The sequence below is a fragment of the Xiphophorus couchianus genome, chromosome 20 (genome assembly GCF_001444195.1).
Source record: "Xiphophorus couchianus chromosome 20, X_couchianus-1.0, whole genome shotgun sequence".
NCBI lineage: Eukaryota > Metazoa > Chordata > Actinopteri > Cyprinodontiformes > Poeciliidae > Xiphophorus > Xiphophorus couchianus.
In genome coordinates this window covers 8,962,736-8,979,784 of record NC_040247.1, presented here as the reverse complement: position 1 = coordinate 8,979,784, position 17,049 = coordinate 8,962,736, and the positions used below count along the sequence as shown (strand labels likewise).

The 17,049-nt window shown below is 37.4% G+C and overlaps 3 protein-coding genes across 5 annotated transcripts in view; 1 reads left to right on the top strand and 2 right to left on the bottom strand.

Annotated features, from left to right (window-relative positions):
- Nucleotides 1–1,372, top strand: part of eya2 (EYA transcriptional coactivator and phosphatase 2) — a 35,164-nt gene extending 33,792 nt beyond the window's left edge. For both annotated transcript variants that reach the window (XM_028002985.1, XM_028002986.1), the window contains exon 15: nt 169–1,372. In XM_028002985.1, coding sequence (XP_027858786.1) covers nt 169–249 — 81 coding nt within the window. In that variant the 3' untranslated portion in view covers nt 250–1,372. The remainder of the gene's footprint in view (nt 1–168) is intronic.
- A 1,726-nt stretch (nt 1,373–3,098) lies between these two features.
- On the bottom strand, nt 3,099–8,172 carry tgm5l (transglutaminase 5, like). Of its 2 annotated transcripts, none has more exons than XM_028002983.1 (14): nt 8,046–8,172; nt 7,757–7,939; nt 7,398–7,631; nt 6,906–7,024; nt 6,617–6,745; nt 6,023–6,200; nt 5,775–5,910; nt 5,576–5,679; nt 5,230–5,472; nt 5,063–5,125; nt 4,759–4,971; nt 4,228–4,385; nt 3,984–4,120; nt 3,099–3,292 (listed from the first exon to the last, which is right to left on the bottom strand). In XM_028002983.1, exons 1-14 carry the CDS (start codon nt 8,104–8,106, stop codon nt 3,139–3,141), a joined length of 2,112 nt encoding a protein of 703 aa, XP_027858784.1. In that variant the 5' UTR covers nt 8,107–8,172; the 3' UTR covers nt 3,099–3,138. The 2 variants fall into 2 exon arrangements, with proteins under 2 accessions (XP_027858784.1, XP_027858785.1); XM_028002984.1 differs by lacking the exon at nt 3,099–3,292 and adding an exon at nt 3,364–3,554 and having other exon boundaries at nt 3,950–4,120.
- Nucleotides 8,173–14,923: 6,751 nt separating this feature from the next.
- pxmp4 (peroxisomal membrane protein 4) lies at nt 14,924–16,798 on the bottom strand. The gene is made up of 4 exons (XM_028001771.1): nt 16,606–16,798; nt 16,353–16,415; nt 16,067–16,265; nt 14,924–15,493 (listed from the first exon to the last, which is right to left on the bottom strand). The coding sequence occupies exons 1-4, from the start codon at nt 16,764–16,766 to the stop codon at nt 15,227–15,229; spliced, it is 690 nt and encodes a 229-aa protein (XP_027857572.1). The 5' UTR covers nt 16,767–16,798; the 3' UTR covers nt 14,924–15,226.
- Nucleotides 16,799–17,049: the final 251 nt, after the last annotated feature.

The following is a 17,049-nucleotide window of genomic DNA, read 5'->3' as shown; positions in this document are numbered from 1 at the left end:
ATTGATATCAGTCAGACAGCATATTTCCAACTTTGGGTGGTCCAAAGGCCTACCCTACCTATATTATATATTTAACAACTCCTCTGCATTTGCAGAAGTATCACTTACTACTAAGAGACATCTGCTGTAATTTTACACACTAATAATCTGTTTTGTTTGTGTAAATAGAAGAACATGCCATTCTGGAGGGTGTCTTGTCGGGCAGATCTGGAGGCTTTGAGCCATGCACTGGAGATGGACTACCTCTAGAGGGCAGCAGCTATCAACATCTGTGCTCTTTAATTTCTGAGTGCATTTGTGAACCAGCCTGTTGGGACTAATGTGGAGTCAATATTGCTGAGCACCGCAGCAGAGACATTAACAGCAGGCATGTGGAAGAGTGAAGAGTTTGAAGCATAGTGCATAAATGGACGGAAACATGAAGTCAAAAGGGCTTCAATCAAACTGTGTGGAAGAAAAAAGGGACCAAAGTTTAACTAATCCCAGGGAACCATGGTTAGTACAGCAAGTATTAAACAAAATATGAAAAGCAACTTTTTTTTTCTTTTTTTGACTTCATCTCAAGTTCTTGGAATTGTGTCCCAATTGTTGCACTGAATGCAAATTCTAACTTTCTGTTTAATGAACTCAATATTAGAATCAACATAGATGAAATGTTTAGATTCTTCAAGCTTGTCCTGCTATGTGGAGAGATCATTCCTCTGGACAATACTATTTTTAGACCAAGAAAACTTTATGCAATACACAACTGCTTACTTCCACTAAAATTGTTGCTAGTTCGTGTCATGTCATGTTAAATCATAGTTTTTCTTATATTTAGACATGGTCTACAATTTGTCACCAGAATGATGGTTATTTATTATGGGTTTAAATTTGCAACACAGTAAGTTAGTATGACAGTTTGTATGTGTGTGTAAACAAAATCATTTACTGAGGCTAGAGCTGTGTTCTTGTAAAAATGTCTTGTAAGATGTTGCCATGCAGATGCTGTATTTTAGACTGCTGGTTGACAACTTACATTTGATTCTGGGTTGTAAATTGATTTCCTTTCTGCTTTAATTTCCCATTAACCTGTTTGTAATGTAGATAAACTGTTATGGCTATGATTGTGCATGTGCTGATTACAAAGCCTGTGAGCTTAGTCGTGGTTTGTATATAATGCCTTATTGTCCATTTCTTCTGACAGTTTAAGTAGAAATGATTAAAAAAAATAAATTAATTGCATTTTGGGGGGATCATAGAGTTGGAATTTCATCTTTTTTCCACAAAGCTGCTCTATCAAGGAATAAACAAAGCAATAAGTGATAGATATAGAAAAATTATTGATACTGGTGTAAATTACATTTTTTATTAAATTTATGCAAAGTAGAAATGCATTAATCACAGCTTTGTTCTAGTTTTCATTTTTTAAAGTTCTGACTGACAACTGAACAACTTAGCTTATTCTGGTTATGTTCAAAGCACAATATGTTTAACGCCATTCAAAATACAAGTACATCTGAAAAAAGTACAATATTGAATAAAAGTGTAATATCCCATCCCAGTCATCTCAGAAAGTGACGTTCATATTATATAGATTCATCTTGTACTTTTGATGATTATGACTTGCAGATAATGAAAACCCAAATTTCAGTGTCTCAGAAAATTTGATTACTGTGAAAAGGGACATTATTGGAAAAGTGTGGCGTCACACCACAATCAACTAATTAACTTAAAACACCTGCAAAGGTTTTCTGGCCCTTAAAGTCTTAACTCTGGGTCAGTACACAATCATGGGGAGGACTGCTGACCAGACAGATGTCCAGAAGACAGTCATTGACACCTTTCAAAAGGACGATAAACCACCAAAGGTCATTGCTGAAGACACTGTTTGCTCACAGCGTTCTGTATCTATGCATTTTAGCATTCATATTTAAACATCCAGTTTTAATTTGTCTGATGCAATATTCTAATATTCTGAGATGCAGCATTTTGGGTTTTCTTTACTTGTACCGTAATCATTAAAATAGTACAAAAGATAATAGAAGCTTGAGATATTTTATTCTATTTGTAAAATGGCTGTTTCATGTTCTGAGATGACTGGCAAGAAAAATTCCACTTTTACTAGACGTATTTGTATATACAGTTAAAATAAGATATTTGCATGCTCTGTGTAAAAAAGAGATTTTTTTTAAATTAAAAGATACTCTGTTAATAATCTATTTAGGATTATCAAAGTTGTTTCTATTTCAAACTTCAAAATAAAATTAGTGTGTTCCAGAGATGAACATGGTGCAAAAACATGGAAACAAACTTTCCAAAAAAAAAAAGAAATCTCACTCATGAATCTGGCATTTTGTTATTTTACAGTAATTCTAACAAAGCAAAACCAGAAAAGGTGATAAAAGTTACATATTTTCTGTAGTGTATGTAAATGTGTGGTTTCAGCATTTAATTGTGTTTTATTTCTAATACAATTAAACATGTTCATATTAGATAAATAGGAATAATTATGAAATTGAGATTTCTAACTAACGTGTTTTATTACAAGATGGGTTGCACAAAAAGTGGAATAAGTATTACTAAATAACATTCAGTATTTTATAGATTTGTATGATATCCTACTTTGGCTTAAAGTTTTCTAGCAGACTGGAAACATTTTAAAATTCTGCATTTTAAATGTCAGATTATTCTTTTAATAGCAAGAAAAAACTTTTATGACAATGTTCTAGAAATGTTAATAATGTGTATAAAGATGGTAAAGATCACAACACCAAATGTTAATTGTTGCAATCCAGATTACAAGCATTACTGGCCTTGTACTTAATGACCAGTTTATTAATTTAGGAAATGTCTCCCTCTTTAGGGAAAAAAAATTGTTACAGCAGGGGAACTACAAATGTCTGCATACTGTTTTAGTGTAAGGTTTTCAGAAGAAATATAATACATGTTGCATATATTTCATATAATTTCTTTATTCAAATAAATCAAATGTCACAAAAATCTCACTTCAAAGTTCTACGTGTAAAAGAATTTTTCACACACCATTATTAGCATTCCACAAATACAGAAATAGCAAAAAATAAATAGTAAAATAAATTATATTTACATCTTTTTCACTCACTATAATACACAAACAAGTGGGAAGCTTTGCACAAGCTAAATACTGTTTACAGAGACCATCTTGAAGCTTCTGATTGTGATGCTAGTGTCTGAAAGCGACAAACTGGCTTGCAGCATCTTTTCACCTGCCATGCTTGGGTTTAAGGTTATGGACTGGGTTGCTTTTCCTCCTGGACGAAGTGAGGGCATCCTGCAGAGAGACAAGAAACACCATATTAAATACATGGCTTGCAAAGGTTTGAAACCAGAAGGTTTAAATGCTTGGTTCTTTTATTTTTGGCATATTGTTCTCTATGACTTCTTTCAAACATCAGTCACACCCACATTCCTTCAGAATAGACACGCAGTTCTGTAATGTAGTTTTCAATGACACTCCTTTGTGCGACATTCTCTCCTTTGTTAATATTATAATGTACTGCCAGACATATGAGGTTAAGCATTCACCACATGACCATCCATCCATCCATCCATCCATTGTCTGTTCACCCTTGTCCCTAATGGGGTCGGGAGGGTTGCTGGTGCCTACCTCCAGCTACGTTCCAGGCGGGAGGCGGGGTACACCCTGGACAGGTCGCCAGACTGTCGCAGGGCAACACAAAGACATACAGGACAAACAACCATTCACACACACACACACCTAGGGAGAACTTAGATAGACCAATTAACCTAACAGTCATGTTTTTGGACTGTGGGAGGAAGCCGGAGTACCCGGAGAGAACCCACGCATGCACAGGGAGAACATGCAAACTCCATGCAGAAAGACCCCGGCCGGGAATCGAACCCAGGACCTTCTTGCTGCAAGGCAACAGTGCTACCAACTGCGCCACTGTGCAGCCCACCACATGACCAAGTCATTAAAAATAACAAAACCAGAATCCTACCTGAACTGCTCTTTGCCAGCAATTAGCCCGGCCCCAGCTACAGTCAATAATCCACTGACTGGGTGAGAAAACGGGTTGGTGAAAGTCACGAAGGCAGTGAGCTCTTTGTTTGGCACAATGGCGTTTTCCTCTGCAACCTGCATGAAAATAAACAGTAGGTAAACTCAGAAAATTCACCAAAAATGTACTCTGCAACTTCAGGGTTTTAAAAAGCCAAAATGTTTGATGGGAACATTATAAATACCTGGATAGTGAGGCCTGAGCTGGCAATGTTGAACTCCTCAGAGGCAAGCACCCGTTCACTGGTGGACATGTCCTCCAGGACAACTGCCAGGTTGATGAGGTTGTCTCCCTCAACGTGTTCATACTGCGCTGGAAGGATATGCTCCTGGATGACTTTAACTGGAAACAGGGAGAAGCCAAAGAAATAATAAGAGGGTGTATAAAAAATAACCAGCAAATCTATCTACAATAGATTAGGGATGTGGTTTGCACAATGTTGAACAACATGTAGTGATAATCAGATTTTGATACTGTTCACAAGGTAAATATGAAGCCAATTTAGAGCTTTGAGATGAGCTGGGAAATAGAGCTGTTCTTCAGTAAAAAAAACCAACTTTTTATTCTTTAATTTTATTTTTACAACTTTGATTATGAAACTTAAGTACAATTTTAGGGGCCAATAGACAATTTATTATTTTTTTTTTTTGTGATGACAAAAGAAAAAACAAGTCCAAAAGGACAGATATGTAAATGGGATGAGTAGACTATTTACCTTCCATTGGTGCCAGCTGGATGACACCGTGTTTGTCCCAGAAGGTTTCGGAGGGGCTGTGGTTGTACTCTTTTGCCTGAGCATTCAAATGTACTTTCATCATCTTGGGTATTTTCTGCTTGTTCATAATTTTCACCAGGCAGACGACAGGTTCCCCCGCAACAGGATGTTTAGCCAGTGTCAAGAAGACCATCACTCCCTTGGATGCAGTAGCTAAAAAATGAAGAAAACCAGTGTGAATTGAGATGTTGTCCTCAAAGAATTAACTTTAAGCTCTAATGAAATCTCTAGAATTAAAATGTACCTCTGCGTAGGGTTGAGTCATTTGAAATTGTGGAGCTTTTTGATGAAAGTGTTGATGTAGGACCTGTTTTGTAAAAGAGTGCAATAAAGAGGTAGATTAGAATCATTCTATTTCACAAGATTAGCTTCGGTGGAAATGTACTTGTAAGTTTTGTTTGGGATTCCTACTTTTTATCCATTTGTAGTCTCCTGTAATGTTCTGCACTCTAGGATAGCCGATGGCTTTTGTGCAGATTAGGGATCCAATTTTCTCTGTGTCTTTGCTGAAGCCGACCACCTGGTCATGACTGGACAAGATGATCGTGTGCACATCAGCGTTCACTTCAGCATAGACAAATGGGATGTCATAAATCAGGTCTGTACGCTGATTCTTGATTCCTTTGACTGGAGCTGGTCCGCAGCAAAACACTCCTGTACAGGGAAGATAAGAAAGAAAAGTTCAAGTAAAAGTTCGAAAAGCCTTAACACAGAAAAAGAAATAAAAAAAAAAAAAAAAGCAAAACTTCTCACACACCTCCACTCCTTTCCTGTGGGGTTGGGTCAAGAACTTGCCAGCCATCCATCTCTGGCCCAAGATCACTGCGACTCATCCAGCACTCCACCCACACGTGAAAGTTCCTATTCAAAAGGTCCAACATTATGGTGGTTAATTAAAAAATGTAGAAAGATGAGAAAGGACTTTTACACATATCCAGATGTTGATCACAACTGACCATATGCTGTCATTGCTGCGGTTCAGCTTCTGTCCTGTTTCGCTGTAGTACTCTTCAATCACCAGGTTGGCATTGGTGTCGTGAGCGGAGTTGTAGTTTGTGACGACACGGCAAGGAATGCCGAGAACTCTCATGACTGAAAGATGTAATAAAAACATAGACATTTACAGACAGGCAAAAATATTTTAACATTCTTGTCCATAGACAAAATATATGAAGGTCCTTTTTTATCAATTGGCTATAATTACCTGTGCACATGACTGCTGCAAACACCCAGCACTGTCCGTACTTGACTGGGCTGTAACCAGACTTAACCCACAGTCTCAAGATGTCCCCACTTCCTGTCCACTTTGAGGGACTGACACCCTGTTTGAAGTCGCCAGTCCATTTCCCTTTCAGCACACCACGATCATCCTCAGAGTTAATCTAAAGTCAAAACACAAGATAATTTTTTATTGCCAACCTGACTCTTTACCCCCTGAAAGCGATGAGCAAATGTGGAAATGACATACAGAATGTTCTAAGATAATTTGACTGACAGTGGCGGCTTGATGAAAGCCATAATTACAGTGTGCTGTGTCTTATGACGCTTTTGAACTGAGATCTTGCCAAGATATGTGTGACTCTTTGCAAGAAACACAATGTCTCAGTTCTGCACACACCTGGTTTTATCATGCAAATTATAATAAAACCAGGTGATAATAAAACCTGTTGGGTTTTTTTTTTTATTTTCCACTGCTAGGATAATAAAACCGAGCTGTGAGAAGAGACACTGTTTGGATGGGATTTGTTCCTATTTTGTACTTTTTGCCGTGTTGTTTCTGAGGTCTGTTTACACTCACCATGGCAGAAACAACGCGGCTGATGTAGACAGGGTTGGATCTGTTCATGTAGTCCTTCTTCCTGTTTGTTTGATGCTGGGGGCTGACTTTGAGCAGATCCAGACAAGCTTCCAAAACCCCAGGCTCATACTGTGCAGAGAAGGGGAAAAAAAGTAATAAAAAATTAGACTTTATAGGCTCCTGAATGTTGCAGCTTGTTAACACAAGCTGTAGTGAAAGGCATTCCATTTCTGAGTTAGCTCAAAATCTGTTATAAATATGTTCTGATAGGTGGGAAGAGCTTACATACCAGATCAAAGGACCAGGGTCTTGAGACAAGGTTGTTTGGGGTCCCCATAAAGAGCAATCCAGAGTCACTCAGGACATATTCCTCCCTCTGGTCCTCAAATGGAATATAAGCTGCATCCTCTGAAAAACAGAAAACTTTTTATTAGAGTCCTAATCTGTCTCTTTTTTTATTCAGAATAAATATGAGTAAGCTCTTAAGACTCATAACGATCTGTGCTTGTCTTTGAAATTACTAATTTTATTCATTTCAAAAAGCTAATATATATTTAATTAGAACTCTGATTCAATAGTAAAATCAAAGCTAATGGCTGATTGGAAGCCACCTTCAAAGCCTTATTCAGAAAGACATGTTTGTAAAAAATAGCAAGTTCCGTTTTGATTGACCTTCTACAACTGTAACATCAGCACCAGAAAAATATTCAGTCTTTTCCAAAAAGGAAAAAGTAAACCAAATTAAACTCTGAATGCAGCAATTCTTTTGACCTCTACTCACCAGAGCACCAAGGGTTGCAGAGTAGGATGAAATCTCCCACCACAAAACTCTTCCGGACATCTTGAGTGAACACATACAGCTGAAATTTGTAGCATCCCACTGGGGCAGAAGCAGGAGAGGAGACGGTGATGGAGAGTTCCTGGTGGTTCAGGTTGCTTGGGTCGATGTAGGCGTTCCAGCGGGTGGACGGGTGCTTTTCGGAGAAAGTGACTGGCATCACTGCGTAAAGACGACCTGAGAAAGAAAAAGTAAAAAATAATGATAAATAAAAGCACAGAAAGATTTTTTTTTTATGTTTTTACCAACTTGTTGCAAAAGCAGATTTTTACTCAGTGTCTATAATATAAGTCTAGTAATACCTAGTGTAACTTTAATCCTCAGAGAATCCGTCTGGGGGTTGAAGAGTCGACCCTTTAGCTTGACGCTGATATTAAATGGGGTCCCTCTTCGCACCACCAGTCCTTTAGAGTTTCTGAAGCCATCCGTCCTGTGTCGCTCCAGGTTTTCAGACAGTTCCAGGTTGACATGCTGAATGCCAAAGTCTGCAACAAAAACCACAAAAGTCAGTTAATGACCACCATAAATGAAGCCTGAAAACAGAAATAAAAGAGAAATAGTGAGAGAGCTTTTTTTTCAGACAAATCTCACCTTCCATGTGTCTGTTTGTCTCGAAACAATGCAATGTGCTGCTGCAGAGGCTTTCTCCCATTATATAGACCTTAGCTCCTCCCTTGCCAGAAATGTCTTGGATACATTAAGAAAGGGCGCTGGTTTTCCTTGATTGTTGCTAAGGCTTTCAGGTCATGCAGTACCAAAAACAAGCCACAACATGACACTCCCCTTTGCGCAGTTGTGTGCCATTTTTACAGTTTCACTTTGCAAAATACACAGACTCACCCATCTGACAAAAGAACATTGAGCTACGTTAGTAGTCTGGCTCGTGTGAAATGTTTCCGAAGGTTACAGTACACTGAGACTTAAGGAAAAGGAGTTTGTGTTAAGTGAAGAGAACCAAACATCTTTAATTTATTTTACTTTTTTTAGGTTTGTGAAGTCTTGTTATGCACATTTACATACCTGTTGACACCATAGGTGTGCTATTTTTGAGACGTGTTTAATATAATGATGTAAAAATTGAAGGTCTGATGATAATTTGTGAAATATACCAATGCTTCCAAAAAATTATTAAAACTGATTTTTTTCTATTATAGCTTATTACAGAATCCACTTTTGGTGCAGCAATAAACTGCTTTAATCTGGATCTTAAAACATTAAACATAAATAAACATGATCATTTAAATTAGGATTTTTTTTATTATTATGTTTTTGTTTATGGTATGTAGTTTAAAAATTTAGAAAGACCAATTAAGCTGACAGTCATGTTCTTACACTGTGAGAGGACGCAGGAGTACCCAGAGAGAACCCCTGTACACACAGAAAGGACATGCAAACTCTAAGAAGAAAGACTTCAAACCCAGGACTTTGTTACGGCAAGGCAACAGTGCTACCAACTGTTTCACCATGCAGTCTTTATTTACATATTTGCTGCAAGATAATTCAGTATTGTAATGATTTGGTACATTATCTGTAGAGAATAAAGAGATGGGTAAACTCTGTTAGCATGTGAATTCCACCCAAACATGGAAAAAAAAGGGAGACACACTGCAGACATTGACTTTAAGCAAACAAATGTTGCCTAAATGAAATATACTTGACAGATTTGCTAATCGTTTTACCATGAGCTGAAAATTAATTAAAACTAATTTTTGCTGATTAGTTTAGACAGATTGCTCTCAATAGACTCTTCCAATCAGAAAACCAGATGTTTTCTGAATTTCTTTTAAGGGAAACGGCAGCATTCTGCACCACCATGCTCCACACTTTAGTGTCCTGGGATTTAAAGTCTCATATTGACTCCTTCTACAAACTTTACACAGCTCTTTGTCAATGCCATGTATAATTTTGACCTTGTGGGGATTAGAGAAAATTTAAAATGAATTCAAACTTGCGAACTCAGCTCCAGTTTTTAAAAATCTAAAGTGTAAGTTATTATGACCGTCCTGCCCATTTAGTGTACTTTAGTGGTTAGTTTTAGATATCCATTGCAAACCGGATGTACAATACAAAGTCAGTCATGCATACTCAGTATTTTCTTAACTCTTATGGTGCTATCAACACAATCTTTAGAGAGGAAAATATCATGTAAGAACATTGCTTAACACAAGCGTGGGAGTATGATTATAGGTAATTGTTCAGTGACGCCTATGACTACCCTCCATAAAAAACACAAAAAAGTAAAACTGGTTTTACAAGTTTAATTCATGAGATGCAGTTGGTACTGATAATCACACATTGAGAGGGTGGGATGCATTTTTGAACAATGAGTGTCAACTCAAAGTCATGCCATTCTTATGTCTCAATATCACCTTACTGTGACATGAAACATAGTGTTACAATTGACGGGCGCATTGGATGTGAATTTGCCCCCAAATATGGAGCTACAGATGACTGGATGTTTTAACTTAAGGAATGTCTATTTGAACGATGAAATAATATTGTAGAAAAAATGGAATTCTGATTAGATCGCAAATGAGATGCTAGACTTTTGTAGGCTAATTTGAAATGTCTCTGCCACATACACATATACTTTTTCTTAATAACTGCTCAAAATATCTGATCTCATTTCATATAATTGAGTTTTCTTTTTTATATATTCAACGGGTAAAATGAGGCAAACTGTTTTTATTACTTGCTTTGATTTAGTTTTATCAAAACTGTGTTTTTTGTTTGTATTTTTATTTTGATAAATTTTAACTTTTACAGAAAGCAAATTTTCAATTAATCAATCAAGTTTATTTGTATAGCACATACAACAAAACTGTTCAAAGTGCTTTATATGAGAAAAAACACAAAAATCAAAGGAGGTTCGTCTAGATTTTAAGGAACTCAGTGTTTTGGTTGTTTTACAACTTTCTGGACGTTTGTTCCAAATTTGTGGTGGATAAGCTGAATGCTGCTTCTCCATGTTTGGCTCTGGTTCTGGGATACGCAGAGCAGACCAGAACCAGAACCAGAAGACCAGAGTGGTCTTAATGTATCGTGCTGCTAAGCTGTTCAGTGACTCATAAACTAACAACAGTATTTTAAAGAGCTACAATGAGTTAGTGTAATGTCATAAGTCATTTTAATGTCACAAGTATTTTTTTCTATTTTAACAAAACCTCGAAGATCTGATAGCACTGATAGAACTGCTAACATTTATATATGCATTTCTAGGTCAAAAACATCAACCTAACTAAACTGACACAGGTGAGCAGAATAATCCTAATGGTAAAATTGTACATGCCGTCCCGTCTGTCAGACACATCGTACAAGTTCTGTGTCAAACACAAGGAACGATACAATCTCACGCTCTGCTGACGTCAGTGTCACTATTAGTATTGCCAGCCAAACCACAACAACCCGTGACACAAAATTTGATTGAGACATGAAGTTCCAAATTCCTCTGATGACTTGGACATGTTCCCTGTGTTCAATGAAAAGACAAGTTTAACTGCTGACGCAATCTTCAATGTAGCGGCAAACTATTTTTGAATCAGTGATCAGGTTGTAAAAGGAGATGCAACAGTTTCCAGAATGTACTCGTTGTGTCCTACACAACAAGTGTTTTCTTCCAAAAGAAGCATCCAAGTCACACTAAAATCTCACAAAACTTTGCTGAAAAACGTGATGCTAAACGCTACACAGACTGCATTTGTACAATCTGAGGATTCCAAAGTCTTTTATACCACATTCAGCCACATTATGCGGATGTTTAATCAAACATCCACATACTAATGGTGGTTAGCTAAAGACAAAACAGCAAACTGGAAGTTTTTGGTCATGATTCCAGAAGTTAAGTAAGGCGCAGAAACAGAACTGAGAATCGCTGAATAGAAATATTTAAGGCAGTTTAGATGGAACTGATTTTGATGAAATTATGAGCATTCTCGTTCTTTTTCACTAAAAACTTTCAGGTGTCCATTAGGAAGATGAAGTTGGAGATGAATTCTTTTTTCACCCAATACATCAATTCCAAAAGTTCATTAATAAATGATGTAGCACCTTTTCATAGACGGATGTCATCGATTCCTCTACAAAAGGGAGCCAAGTAAAATATACAGTAGTGTACAATACAAGAAACACAATATTCATGAATTCATGAATCTTAGAAACCCATACAACTTCTTGGAAAAAAATGCCTCTAGGTGTGTGCTAATTGTATCCACTGAGTCCAAACTTATGAGGGAAATAAGGGATGTAATTTCCCCAGTCTGGGTGAAAAATCAGTCACATCCAGTCCTGCAAAGAGTGTGAAACAGGATCTGATTCAATAACCTACGACTGTGGCTGAACTTTATAGTCACTTCAAAATGGGTGTTTGAGTTCCTTTGTTGACTTAGTCAGTAGTCTAACAGCAGAGACAAGCCAGTCCCCTTCATATTATATCAGCTAAACAGACCATAACAGTATCATAATCATAATAACATATGATTACATAATCAAATGAGTTATCTCAAGTTTAATTGTTAAGTCTAATATCAGATATGACAGTCTGGGACAATAAAGTGTTAGCTATGTCTGAGTTTAGCTGCAAGCAGTTGTTACTATCAATAGAAGAAGGTTTTAGGAAGATAATTACTATTTGCACATTTTAAAATACACTATTTGCACTTCTTTTTTTAACCAATGATACTTTAAGGCTGGATACATGACAGAGTGGTTAGTGCAAGGCTGCAAAAACAATTATCCAGGCTTTTAAAGATAAATACAGAACAGGTTTTGCTGAAACAGGATGTTTTTTTTTTCACCCCTCATTAAATACTGTACAACCGTGACACACCTTCAGGCACTAGACAAATCTGTTCAGTAAGTGTGTTCCAATGCACACCCATTTTTTGAATGCTGCCTGCAGGAGTTCACAGTCGTTGGGAACATTTGGTATTATGAGGGCTTGTTTATGTCTAAACATCATGAGAATCATGGAAAATGTGGGTTTATCAAATTGAAATTTAAATATCCTTTCACTCTTTGCACAATGTCTAATGTCTAATGTATATATATATATATATATATATATATATGGAATATATATATATATCATGGAAGATGTGGGTTTATCAAATTGAAATTTAAATATCCTTTCACTCTTTGCACAATGTCTAATGTCTAATGTATATATATATATATATATATATATATATATATATATATATATATATATATATATATATGCTTGTGTATATATATATATATGCTTGTGTATATATATATATACACAAGCAAATGGCAACCTCGATGAGGTCACAAGGAAAGGAGCCACAGCTAAATACCTCCAACGAATAAGGCAAGTCCTGAGAAGCCAGCTCAATGGCAAGAACAAAATCCGTGCGATAAACAGCTATGCCCTGCCAGTAATCAGATACCCTGCTGGAATAATTAGCTGGCCAAAGGAGGAGATAAAAGCCACAGATATTAAGACTAGAAAACTACTAACAATGCATGGAGGGTTCCATCCCAAATCCAGCACCCTGAGACTGTGCACGAGCCGCAAGGAAGGAGGCAGAGGACTAGTGAGTGTGAGAACCACAGTCCAGGACGAAACAACTAAGATCCATAAATACATCAGGGACAAAGCCTCAACAGACAATGTGCTCAGTGAATATCTCAGACAACAGGGAACGGAGGTTGACGTGCCAGAGATACCATCATGGGAGGACAAGCCCCTACATGGGATGTACCACCAGCAAATAACCCAAGTGGCTGATATCAGTAAATCCTACCAATGGCTGGATAAAGCTGGACTCAAGGACAGCACAGAGGCCCTCATCCTGGCCGCCCAGGAACAGGCCCTAAACACCAGAGCAATAGAGGCCCAGATATACCACACCAGACAAGACCCAAGGTGTAGGTTGTGCAAGCAGACCCCTGAGACAGTCCAGCACATAACAGCAGGGTGCAAGATACTGGCATGGAAAGCGTACATGGAACGACATAACCAAGTTGCAGGCATAGTGTACAGAAACATCTGTGCAGAATATGGACTGGAAACCCCGAGATCAAAGTGGGAAACACCCCCAAAGGTGACGGAGAACGCCAGAGCTAAGATCCTGTGGGACTTCCAGATCCAGACAGACAAAATGGTAATGGCGAACCAACCAGACATTGTCGTAGTGGATAAACAACAGAGGGAAGCCGTTGTGGTAGATGTAGCAATACCAAGCGACTGCAACATCAGGAAAAAGGAGCATGAGAAACTAGAGAAATACCAGGGCCTCAGGGAGGAACTGGAGAGGGCCTGGAAGGTGAAGACCACAGCGGTGCCTGTGGTCATCGGGGCCCTCGGGGCAGTCACCCCCAAACTGGACCAATGGCTACAACAGATCCCAGGAACAACATCAGACATCTCAGTCCAGAAATGTGCAGTCCTTGGCACAGCCAAGATACTGCGCAGAACCCTCAAGCTCCCAGGCTTCTGGTAGAGGACCCGAGCTCAGAGGATAAGAACCACCCACGGTGGGTGAGAAGGGGATTTTTTATATATACATATATATATATATATATATATTTATACTTGTATTGTTACATATATATGTAAAAAGGCAAGTACTTAGTTCAACTAAATAAAATACTGTACATAAACTTCAGAGAATTTAAAATATATAACAATCACATTACACAATATCATATATAGCAACACAATGAAATAACACTTTAAAATGAATTCCACATCCCAGGCTCCCTAAAGGCACTTAGATAAAAACTTCTTTAAGTAGTGCGAGCTGACGGACCTGTGGGGTTTCTTACGAGGCATCATTCATGGTGAACAAATTGTTCCTCGAGTCAGAACTAATACAAAATCAAACCACCACTTGGAGAGAACCTCCATCTTGTCATATCAATAGGAGTTTGAATGTCCAAACACAGACATTTTCTTTGCAAAAAAAGTAAGAACCTCACAGGATCAAGATAAGTTCTTCAATGAAAACTTTGTGGTATCACTTTAGAGACCTGAAATAAGCAGCAGAAAATAGCTTGAAAACCTTTAGTTATAAATTAGGTGTATTGATATTTGACCAAAATATCCTAAATTGTCAGAAGCTGCAAAAAATTTATTGCACAAATACATGCTTTATGTGTAAAAGTTAAAGCACAGATCATTTCAGAATTAGTGTTTTTAGGGTCCTTAAAATGGCATTTAAACATAATTTTGGTTTTATCCCATTGAACATATTGTGTGTCTTTCATCAATTTAGTTTTTCACTGATTTCTAAAATAAACCCCATTTGTTTATTTTCAATAAATAAATGGGGTCATCCATTTGTGATTGAGTCAGGTTATTTAATTTTCATTTTAGCAGGTTGTTGAATTTCAGTACAATACACTGTATATTACAGAGTATTGTGTATGTGTAATACTTTGTATTTTACTCATAAATCTTTTATCAAACATGTTATTCCTAAAACTTAACAAATAACCAACGATCATAAATGAATATATTTCTTTTATTATTGAAATTTAAAAATTAAACAAATTCTGGACTTAGACAAAACTTCCCCAAAAATATCATACAAGGTACAGTGTGAACAGAAAATGAACGTAGTGCTTTGCAATCATGATCAAATTCCACAGATATCACAAAATAAAGTAAAAATGGTTAATTAAATGTCATAGTACAGTGTCATATCAAGAGTTAAAAATGCAACCATTAACAAGAAAAGTTTGATTATTAAAAAAATATTTATTCAATCATTATCAGAAAGACTAAAGAAATCAGTAAAGTGTCATTTCTAAGATCCAGCAATCCTTGGCTTATTATAAACAAGGAAGTCTGAGATGTCATGCCACACGTTGCTGTCATGATAAAGATAATTCATGGAGGACTGAAGGGAGGGTTGAAGGGTGTGGGGGTAATACTCAAACAACCACAACACGATTCCCCACACCAGCGTGGCAAAGAGTGGGAAAGGGTCTTGTTTGGGGGCAGGGATGAATCCTTTTTCGACAGCCAGTCGAGACAAGGCGAATAGGATTCTGGACAGCAGGTACATGTTGATCTGAAGTGATAACATAAAAAAATAAGAAACTGTTAAAACACGGGAAATCAATCGGCCCCAGGAAACAGATAAAATCAGTAACTTTAAAGGATGGGGAAAGAGATAAGAGAATCAAGTCAAAGTTTGGTCTATGTCAGTACAATCATGAGTGAGCTGGGTGCATCCCACTGGGCTTAGGACATAGGAAGTAGGTTTTCTAATCTGTACATATTCTAGTCAGATTGTCGAGACGTCCAAGATGCACAGAGATGGACTAATGGTCAGATCTTAACATTTTATGGTAAGTATCATTAGAATTAGTAACTATGATTTTTTTAGGACTTGTGTTTGTTAATAAAAAGACTAAATATGTTTTTTCTCCCTCATAAAAAGACTTAAATACATTTTTCCTCTCCAAGTCTAAAGTTGGAACATATTCTGTTGGTATTTGTACATAGATTTTTCATTTTTGAACAAGCTTTATGAACCCAAACAGGTGAACACAGAACGGCAGCTAAGGAAACTTTTATTAAGCAGTTTTTAACAATTTTATTCCCCCCAGACACTCCTGACCTACAAAGCATCATACTCTACCTGACTGTTAATATTGTTGTTGTCTCCAAACACCAGCCATCCTCCAACACAGGCAGCGAGGAAGGAGTGGGACTGGAGACTCTTTCCTTGGATCTTTTGCTGTAAGACTTGCAGTCCTTTGTATGTGAACACAAAGCAGGCCAGGTTCCTGGAGTGGGTGTATGTGGCTTTCAAAATGGCTCGAAGTTTGTCTTTTAGGCTACAATGGGAATAAATTCAATGTGTTCACATCCAAAATAGACAACGTTGTAAGTAATTGAAGTAAATGTTCACATCAGTGACTGACCTGCCACTTCTAAACAGAAATGTCATGACCAGGGCATGTGGTGCTCTGATCTTTGCTCCATACCTAAAACAAACATGATTCACTCAGTTAAAACACACCTGATTTTAAGTGAAATAACAGTAACTACTACTGCAAACATAATTTATTATCTTCGACTCCGTATGAGATGAATGGCTTGATGACTAAACGCAGTTAGGACTGCAGCTGTATAACTAACGCGGCTAAGCTAACTAGCTGCTTGTGTTTTACTCACACAGCTCCGTTCCTGAATCCCTTCACAACAGCCAAGGCGGCTTTGTATTTCTCCTGTTGTAAAAGGTTATTGATCGTGTACAGGACAGTTCTTATCAGGTCAGGATCTGCCATGACTTTCAATCGAACCGAGAGGGGACACAAATAAAGGTTGCGACTCATGTGTCACACAGAAAATCGACCCCAGCCATGCCCAAACTACTGGTTCCTGAATCACTCCTTTCTGAACGACTTGACTTTGTGTAATCTTTTAAATGAGCTCAAATAATGATGATGATTTGTCGTTTAAATAAACGCAAATCAAATTGATTTCCATGGCAAATTTTACATTTAATTTCAACTTACGACAGTCCAAAATCTGTCAGGTTAATTGGTTTCTCTAAATCACAGGTGCCAATCTCCAGTCCTCAAGGGCCGGTGTCCTGCTGTTTTTAGATGTGCCACA

Bases quoted from the DNA above. Each gene is read 5' to 3' on its own strand.
- tgm5l (XM_028002983.1), bottom strand. From the start codon at position 8,106: ATGGGAGAAAGCCTCTGCAGCAGCACATTGCATTGTTTCGAGACAAAC. The intron at 5,911-6,022 runs GTAATTATAGCC...TACATCTTTCAG, and splicing joins TGCAGCAGTCATGTGCACAG to TCATGAGAGTTCTCGGCATT. The intron at 5,680-5,774 runs GTCAGTTGTGAT...CCTTTTGAATAG, and splicing joins CGCAGCAATGACAGCATATG to GAACTTTCACGTGTGGGTGG.
- pxmp4 (XM_028001771.1), bottom strand. From the start codon at position 16,766: ATGAGTCGCAACCTTTATTTGTGTCCCCTCTCGGTTCGATTGAAAGTC. The intron at 16,266-16,352 runs GTCAGTCACTGA...TTCCCATTGTAG, and splicing joins TTTCTGTTTAGAAGTGGCAG to CCTAAAAGACAAACTTCGAG. The intron at 15,494-16,066 runs GTAGAGTATGAT...TTATCACTTCAG, and splicing joins ACAACAATATTAACAGTCAG to ATCAACATGTACCTGCTGTC.